Source organism: Catharus ustulatus, chromosome 3, assembly GCF_009819885.2.
Source record: "Catharus ustulatus isolate bCatUst1 chromosome 3, bCatUst1.pri.v2, whole genome shotgun sequence".
Lineage (NCBI taxonomy): Eukaryota > Metazoa > Chordata > Aves > Passeriformes > Turdidae > Catharus > Catharus ustulatus.
In genome coordinates, this window is record NC_046223.1 from 92976820 (window position 1) to 92986719 (window position 9900).

The 9900-nt window shown below is 37.2% G+C and overlaps 1 protein-coding gene across 15 annotated transcripts in view; it reads left to right on the forward strand.

The window, feature by feature from the left end:
• DST (dystonin) overlaps positions 1–9900 on the forward strand; it is a 295125-nt gene that overhangs the window by 174583 nt on the left and 110642 nt on the right. For all 15 annotated transcript variants that reach the window (XM_033054020.1, XM_033054008.1, XM_033054006.1 and 12 more), the window contains 3 exons: positions 5643–5777; positions 8243–8331; positions 8953–9085. In XM_033054020.1, the coding sequence (XP_032909911.1) occupies positions 5643–5777; positions 8243–8331; positions 8953–9085 (357 nt within the window). The remainder of the gene's footprint in view (positions 1–5642; positions 5778–8242; positions 8332–8952; positions 9086–9900) is intronic.

The window sequence follows — 9900 nt, forward strand, 5'->3', positions numbered from 1 at the left end:
AGGGATATTTGCAACAGTTGAAAGAACTGGACAGGCAGCTTCAGAGAACCACAGGTAAAGCCGAAGAGGTGATGCAAGAAAATATGGATCTTAAAAAGCTCAAGATGAACTACCAGGAGGACCTGAAATCTGTTCAGCAAGAAAAGACACAGCTAAAAAGAGAAATAGAAGAATTAACCAGATCACAGACAAAAACTGAAATCACTATCAAACATTTAAACTCACAGATCAGTTCTCTTCAAAAAGAGAAGCTGGCAGCTGAACACAGAACGCAGTCATGCAAAGGAGAAGCAAATAATCTTCAAGACCAATATAAGAAAATTAAAGAACAGTTGCTTCAAAAAACAAAAGTAGAGAAAGAAAATCAGCATGAAATTCAGATGCTAAAGAATGAATTAACCAAAAGCAATCAGGTTTCAGAAACATTGAAACAGCAGATAGAAGACCTTAATAAATGGAACACTGAAACGAAACTACTGATGAAGCAAATTCAATCCGAATCAGAGGAGATGGCTTTGGAAAAACAAAATATCCAGAGGAAAAATGATGCGCTGAAAGCCCTAGCAGATGGTTTCAAAGAACAGTTGCGTACAACAAATGAACAATTGCACAAACAAACAATAATTGAGCAAGAATACATATGTAAAATCAAAAGCCTAGAAGTTGATCTTGCAAAAGCAAAAGACTTAGCTAGTGACTATAAACAAAAATGTGATAAACAAAATGCTTCCACCCTTAGCATTGACCGTGAGGTTAAAAATTTAAATGCTCAGATGAATGCTCTAACTGTGGAAAAGAGAATGAGTGAGCAGAAGATAGCTCTACAACAAGCTCATGTACAAGAACTAAGTAACAAATTAAAAAAATTGCAGGATGAACTCCATCAGAAGACTATGGATGAACAGATGGCACGCAAGAAGATGATTCTGTTTCAGGAAGAGTCCATTAAGTTTAAACACTCTGCAGAGGAATTTAGGAAAAAAGTTGAAAAATTACTTGAATCCCATAGCATCACAGAAAAGGACATATCTAGTATAAAATTAGAATGTGTTGCTCTTCAGCAAGAAAAGCATATGGCTGAGGAAAACATCATGTTGTACAAGAGACAAATGGAAGAGCTGCAAGAAAGGCTTAAAAAATGTCATGAACAACTACAGCAAGGCAAGCAGGCTGAAATGGACTATCACCAGAAGTGCAGGAAACTCGAGGAAGAATTGGAAGCACAGAAGCGCGTGGTTGAGAGCTTGAAACAGAAGATGGATCTGCAGGTCAGGGAGAGTGAACACAGGTTTCTTTCATTTCAGAATGAAGTTCAGCAAAATAATAAGCTCCAAGATTCTGGATTTAAATTGAGCTGTGAGAGAAGAGGGAATGATTTCAGTTACCTGAGTGAGCCTGCAGCTAAAGAATTTGAACAGCTTCCTCTACGTACAAAACCAAACTCACCTTTGTTAAGGCAGAAACAGGAAAGATCAGGTTTTAAATCTGATCAAATAGAAGAAAATACATTGTATGTGAGTGCGGATGATACAATACCGAGAGAGGTGCAGTTTCAGATGTCAAGCATAAACCAATCACTAGAAGATTCCAGCTCCCAGTCATTCACGGAGTTTGTTTCACAGATGAGTACACAGTTCCAGATAACTTTTGATAAAACAAGCCAAATCTCTGGGACATCTGAAAGGGATGCACTGAGAAACAGGAACCTACACAGTTCCAGACAAAACATTAGACATGGAGAAGACACACAACATGAATTAGGAGTGGTAAAACTGCATCCCTTGGAGGTACACACTACATTTTGTGAGGGTTTGCCTTCCTAACGGTGCCTTTTACTAGTCCATTTGGTTGGTTGGTTTTGGTTGTGCTTTATTACTATTCTGTTTAGTATTTCTTATGTTCCTGCCTTGGTGAAGGGAACCCCTTCTGTCTTACATAACACAAAAAAAGCTTTATATTGCTTACTACCAGTTTGTTTGTCAATGTCTAAGAAAGATTATTTTAAAAATTTGTATTGAGAATAGGAATTCACATACACTGTTGTATCTTTATTGATCAAAGTAAACTTTGATAACAAGCAGTAAGGTCATATAGTAACAAACAACAATTACTGGTGATTAGTCTAGTCGTATTCCTGTTATTGAATAAATGTTTGAAATGGCAAATGCATTGCAAAACTCAAGCTCTTTATGTATTTCTGCTTGCCAGTTCTAGTAGTAGTTCTCCTTTCTGACTTGCATTCAAGTTCTTCCTTTGTTTTCTCTGGTGGTGGATTTAGGAGTGAATTAGATACAGCATAGTCTGCAGTTGTATTTCTCACTGTGTCAAAAACTTCCTATTTACAGATAGTGAAGAACAAGCACTATGACATGCATGTTGAAGTCACAACATTAAACCAAGAAAATGACAAGACTTTTGGTAATGAAGAGAGAATGTTTCAGGGATACAAAACTTCCGAAGGGTTTAGGAAAGAAGACTTTGCAAAGATGAGCTCTTTCTTAGGAGAAGAGGTTTCGAGAACTGTTGATGATGCTACTCAGCTGGAATATTTTACAGAGGAATATGATGCTATTAAATTTCAAGGTCTCCGACATGATGTAACTGCCAGGCAGTTGACTGAAGTTAAACTTTTAGACAGGCTCACTGTTGAGCAGCTCATTTCAGGACAGAAAACTATTGATGAGGTTCAGAAAGGTCTTGAAAAATTTTTAAGCAAACCTACAGCTATAGCTGGGCTGTACCTTGAATCCAGCAAAGAGATACTCTCTTTTGCTTTAGCAGCAAAAAGAAAAATCATAGGAAAAACAATGGCCTTAGCATTTTTAGAGGCCCAGGCAGCTACTGGTTTCATTATCGATCCCACAACAGGTCATAAATTCTCTGTTGATGATTCAGTTGTTAGAGGGCTTGCAGATAGTGAATTCAAGAGTAGACTGCTTGAGGCAGAGAAAGCTGTTTTGGGTTATTGCTGTTTGGGGAAAGTGCTGTCTGTATTTCAGGCTATGGAAGCTCAACTTTTAGAAAGACAAAAAGGTAAAAATATCCTTGAGGCTCAAATTGCATGTGGCGGGGTTATTGATCCTGTAAGAAGTGTTCGTGTACCTCCAGAAGCTGCTGTGCAGCTTGGCTTGCTTAATAACACAATTTTAAAATTTTTGCATGAACCTTCAAGTAATGCAAAATGTTTCCACAATCCAAATAACAGGAAAGCTATGTACTACTGTGATTTGCTGAAAATGTGTTTGTTCAGTATAAGCAGTAAATGCTTTCTGCTTCCAGTTGGTGAAAGGAAAATAAGCAGCCCATCAGCAGAGAAAAGTCATAAAATTTCTGTAATAAATGTTGACACAGGAGCTGAAATGACTTCATATGAGGCTTATCAAAAAAATTATATTGATAAAACTACATATCTTGAGCTTTCAAAACAGGAATTTGATTGGAAAGAGTCTACGTGTTTTGACTCTGATGGAAACTCTTTTCTTTTGCTTACAGATCTTAAAACGGGTGTACAGTTTAATATTGAGGAGACCTTAAATCAGGGTAGAATTGACAGAGCATTAGTCAACAAATACAAGGAGGGCCTCATCACAGTGAATGAGTTTGGTGATATTTTAGTTAGCAGTTCGCAGCCAAATAAAGATTTAAACAGTCCTATTGCAGGGTTCTGGCTTTCAGAAACCAATGAAAGAATTCCAGTCCTAAAAGCCTCACGCAAAAATTTGGTAGACAGAGTTACTGCCCTGCGGTGCCTTGAAGCTCAGGTTAGTACTGGAGGTGTAATTGATCCATTTACGGGGAAAAAGTACAGTGTTTCAGAAGCTTTGCAAAGAGAGCTAATTGATGATGGTTGTGCCAAGCAAATCCAGCAGTGTGAGCTGATCTTTACTGGGATCATTCATCCTGTAAGGAACACTGTTATGTCAGCTGTGGAAGCTGTGCATTTAAGTGCCATAGACAAAGAAATGGGCATGCGCTGCCTGGAGTATCAGTACTTGACTGGTGGCTTGATAGATCCAAAATCCCATTCCAGATTAACAATGGAAGATGCAATTAAGAATGGTATTATTGATGCCATCACAGCTACAAAGATGAAGGATGAAAACTTGCACATTAAAGTTTTAACATGCCCCAAAACTAAGAAGAAGATAACCTACAAAGAAGCTTTAGACAGAGCTGTTTTTGACTGCCACACTGGGCTGCGGCTGTTAGAAGCAGCTCAGCCCATGAAAACAGGAATTTCCAGTCTTTACTATAATTCATAGTGGACAGAAGATATTAGGACTCATTTTGGGCTCTGCTTTAAAACCTGTTACATTTAAAGAAAATATCTTGGATGACCTTTATGGAAGATCATAAGTGGTATTTTCTACCATTAATTAGTTGCTGTAAAACTATTTGTTATGAACAACTAATTAGCAAAAACTACTGAAACTGGGATTAGATATTACTTATTTCTAAACTTAAATTTGTAGATAGGCAGATTCATAATTTCAAAATGTAATCAATGTGTTTAGTCCTTACCTGAAGGACTTGTCTGTCGTTGTCTTCCATGTAGATAGTGTAAGTGAGAAATTATACTGAGGTTGGTGAAGTTATTATTAGTTCAAAGTGAGTAGATTTAGGTGACACAAGAATCATATTCTTACATTAAAGATTGAACTGGATTGCCCATTTTGTGAATGAACACTAAAGTATTGCATGTGACCTGTCACTTAAATTAAAATTACAAATCAGTCTGCAGATACCATTTGTTTTACAAGAGTGGCAATAAAATATGCAAGGATTAAATCTGCAGTGCAGTAAGTACATGCATCAGTACTTTTTCTCACACTGGTATTTCATTAATTTTAATGGGCTGTTTACACCAAAAAGTTGTGTTTCCTGTCCTGAGTTTTCCTCTTATTTCATGTTGGTTTTTTTTCTTAGAATTGTTTTCTGCTCTAATAAGCAAATGAATTACAATTACATAACAAACTTTTAAAAAACCCATTGAAATAAAATGTTTTCATTTTTACTTATGGTACATGGAAGGGCTTAAGCAAGTTTTCTCAATATTGATAAATGTCCACCTAACAGATTGTACTTATATGAAAAGGTGTATGTTTTCCTGTGCAGAAAAAGATTAAATGTCTCAGTATTTTACTCTTATTTTTTCTTGTTTCTGTAGACATAAAAGCAATGTATTCTTCCTAATTGTAATTTGGTAATCCATGTGCATAAAGACTGTTAAGATGTACTGGTTTTACATATCCTTACCTCAGGGTAATGCAAAGGCAGCAATTCAAAGATACTTTGTATGCAAATGCTTTTTAGATTTTATCTGCTGAGTAATGGCTGGGAAGCTATGCTTTTTCTTGCTATCAATCATTTTATAATGATTGTATGTGTGTATGAATAAGCACCTTTATCATAATTAAAAATCATTTGAGGTATTATTTTATTATTGTTTATAATTATGTGGCATTTTTGTTCCTACATCAAAGTGTCATAGTAATGCATGTGGTGGTAAATAAAAAAGAAATTTGTGTTTATGTGGTGATAATAATGACATTCTGATAGAATTGTGTTTCTACAGACATTAATGTTACATATGTCAACAATTTACATTTACGTGTTTCTTTACAATTCATGGCACTCATCAGAAATCAATGGAAGAGGAAAAGAAGGAACATGTTGAGAAAGCTGGGGATTTACTGAAATGGGTGTCAAACCTCAGCAAGACACTCAGCAAAGAAGAAGGAGAAAAAGCTGAAAAGACAGATTTACCTAAGCAGCAGGTACACACGTCTTTTGATAAAGCACCACTTTCTCTTTTTAGGGTTTTGCATGGATTAAAATGCCAAAATAATCCATAAATACTATTTTTTCCCCTACAAATCACCATCCACATTTTCGTCAGGACATAATTTCACATTTGGTTGTGAGCAAAGAGTTGGGTAAATAAACATCAATGTTTAGGAACACAAGCATGTTACTCAAGAAGCTCCCACTGCTTTTTACAGACCTAGCATGTGACATATTTTGACACTCCAAAATATCAGATTGGAGAAACTGGACCCTGCAGAGTGTATTTCAGCCTTTGTAGAGGGAGAATGCATCCTGTCAGGATGGCATTTTGGGCACCAGGAAAGCTGGAAAAGTGTAAAGCTGGTAGAAGGGGCCTGAGGGCCAATTTTCTATTACTTGCTTTTGAAAAGTTAATCTGAGGGATCTTCTTAAGGGATAGTCAAAACTGCTGTCCTAGGAAGTACAGCAGATGGTGACTGAGGTCTCTGCTTCCACACTACTCCACAGGCTGTTGGAGTGGCCCATCTTGATGCCTTTGTATCTAACAGGACATTGTCGCTGTGTGCAGTTGTAACTCTGACCATAAATTTCCATCTGTGAGGTTTCCTGTCATTTCTAGGCCCTCCTCTGCTGGACTTACCCCATGAAATAGCTTAGTTACACCTAGAAAGGTTTCAGTAGGTGAAGGCTTACCTGCACACTGGGCAGCAAGACGGACAGAACAGTGTCTTGTCCAAATCCCTCAGTACAGCACTGGATGTGTCGTTATGCAAACACGATTTTGGCCCTTTTGGCATCCTGTTCCAAAAAATATGGAACAGGATATAAATAATATGTTAACAGGAATATAAAAATATCTTTTTATTTTGCTGATACTTTCTGGTATCCACTGGGGCCACTGGACCAGCATGTGCATAAATCCAGCTTGCTGTTGGGCAGGTTGGCAGTCCTGATGACCACTGTTCTGGCATGTAGCTTGTTCAGAGAGGCTCAGTGCTAGCTGTGAGTTTGTCCCTGTATCTACAGGAGGAAGTAAGCTTGTACTGATTTGAAAATATTGATTGGTAAATTGCTAGTAGTTAAAATCGGGATCTGCAACAGCATTCAGTGCTGGTCCTTTTCTGCCCCTGTTAAAGACTACATTGCAAATCTTTATCGGTGCTGGGGCAGCACTCAACTCCTTGGGACATCTCAGCTTGTGGGTGTCATCTCTGTGTAGCCTGAGCCTCCAGTGAGTAACCTGTGAGCTGGCTGTCTTGGCTTCCTGTGGGAGATAGATATTGCAGAGGGCCTTTGCTTGCCTTGTGAAATGGCTGGTGAGGTACCTGCACCTTTCAGAGGTGCCTGGATTTGTGTCTCCACTGACTAGCAATGATGCCTTGACAAGTTGTGTAGCAACATGTAGGAGCTGGTGATTCCATAGCTAATGTCAGCTGAAATGCATTTCACGCAGAGGGTTGGGTTGCTGTGGGGTGTAGCCAGGTGCTGGGAAGAGAAGCTGATGGCAGTAGTGACAGGGTGCACACAGCAGCCACAGTGACGCTGGTTCCCTGAGTAGAGTAGATCTTGTCACCCCATCTTCTACTTCAGCCTGCTCCCCTCATCTTCTTGCATAGTGCATCCAGGGGTTCTCTTGGTTCCTGTGCAAGCAGCACAAGTGATGAGAGTGTGGCTTGCTGGTGGTGACTGCAAAAGGAGACTTTTTGCATACAAGGACAGATTGGTTGTGTCCAGACCCAAGTGGATGAGGGGCCCAAGCACCTTGCTTGAGACCTAGCACCTGTGTTGGAAATACCTCTGGCTTGCAGAACACCCTTTTGATAATTTGCCTTTATTTATCCAAACGGAGTGTTTTTCTTTGAAGAAACTGCATGGAGTTTCTCAGGAAAGTTGGAAGATTAAATTGCTACAAGGTCCTCTACCAGAATAAGTCCTTTTGTGAGGATGACACAGAACTGATAGTGTGGGGAATATTAATTCATTTTTCCAGGTGTCTCATATTACATTTGTCTCTGTTACTGAATTTCATGAAGGCTTGTGGTTTCCTGATTTGTTTTTTCAAAAATTTGTTGTCTCTCATTTTGGTGAGCAGCTTCTTGAACATGACTATCGTACACAACCTTTATAAAGCTGCTATAAACTGTGCCAACTATAATACGTGGTTTTAAATTATTGGTTAATTTTCCATCAGATAACATTTTGAAATATTTTATTGGCTTTGCCCAATAGTTTTCTGAAAACAGCTTGCTTAATCCAAAGGCATATCATAAGGACTTACTTATATGTAAATGATAAAATTCTGATAAATAATATTGTTCTAAGGAGAGCCAGTATTTTTTTAAAAATCAAGCTGTTATATTATTGCAATAAGTAGATACAAATAAGATTTTGTTTGTTTGTTTTTGTTTATTTATGTACATTATCAAATCTTGAATACAGGTTATTTATTTTTCAGATTTTCCTTCATGAAATGTCAACCAAGAAAGAACAAATAGCTGAAGCTCTGCAGACTACTCAGTCATTTTTAGCTAAGCACAGTGACAAGTATGCCATTTTTTTATTTTTCAAATAATGTAAATTAATTGAATCAATGCATACTGTTTGCTTAAAAAGAAATCACATATCCTTATAGTTCTAATTGCGTTTCATGTACATTTTGGTGTTTTTTGTCTTCCCATTTGGTGAAGCTTGATGCAATTTTGTTTATTTCAAGAATTTGATTTTGTTTGTATAGCTCTGGTCATCTCAAAATATTAGATATTTAAATTTTCATTTGAAATCAAAATAATTAACAGATTTGTAGTAAGTTAGTACTTGAACTACCTCTCACAAGATTGTTTCATCTGTGTCTGAAAACAGATGGTTTAAATTACTAAATTGCTGAGGTATCTCATGACTCCTTACTGGTTATGTTACTTGTTTTGACTGGTAGTCAGTAGACAAAGGCCCATGCAAAGGTTAAATGCTTCTTTTCCTGAATAACTGCAATCAGATTGTAGCTTTCTTGAACATCTTTATTATTAGGCTGTATTTTTTCCAGACTACTTGTCTGGAATTGTAATAATTTCTACTTGCCATTTTTAAGTAAAGCTAGGTAGACAGACCACTCCCAACAAGTCACAAATTACCCAGAGATCTCCTTCTTCCATTTTTTTTTCAAAATAGAATGACAGATGAAGAAAGACATGAAATGGAAAAGCAAGTTAGATCTCTCCAGGAAAGCTACAGCTTGTTATCCAATGAAGCTTTGAAGCAGCTGCAGGAAGCACATCTGGGTGATGAAAAGATGGAAGAGAAGGTAACAAGATTCAAACTTAGATTTCAGTTTCTCTTGAGATTTACTGCATGGTTTTCAAACCACACATAATCAGCAAATGAAGAAGCTGCAATTAACAATGTGTGGAAGGAACTTGATATTTAATTGACGGAAGGTGTGTATTTGCTATGAAATACTGTATGTGACCTTACCCGTGCACATGAGCATTCTATTCATCAGACTTCTTTTGTGAAGAGTCTTAATAATGTGTGCCTTGCATGAAGAGAGATAAGCAAATCATTCATCTCTTAACTCTTCTCTTAAAAGCCATTCTTTGACTGCTGGATAAGTCTGCGTTTCTGCTGCAAAAATGACACCGTAAAATAACGTGTTACTGTCTCCCATATATCACTCTGAGATGTCCTAGAAGTGATCTACTTTCAGTTTTTATTAAAATTTTTTCTGGGTATGAAAATGGGACGACATAATACAATTAGCTCTGAGGCACTATGAATATATTTGTTAATGGGTATAAGTTCTAAAAATGGAGCGAGTATTCTCATGTACATATAGAGGCAGAATCTGTGTAATGAATTCAAATAATGTTGCCAAACTGACTTCATGCTTTCCATGCAAACTAAATGCAGTATTTGTTGCTAGAGTATCTGATTCCATATTGTTGAGTGTATATACAGAAATGCTGTATGCTGTAAACATGAATAGCATGGTTGTGTTGAATCACATACTGTTTCCAAATATTCTAACCTTTCACAGACATTTTTAGCATGAAAGTGTGCCTTTCAGGTATATGTTCTATTTGCCCTCTCTGCAATCATTTCTTCTATTGTCTTTCACTA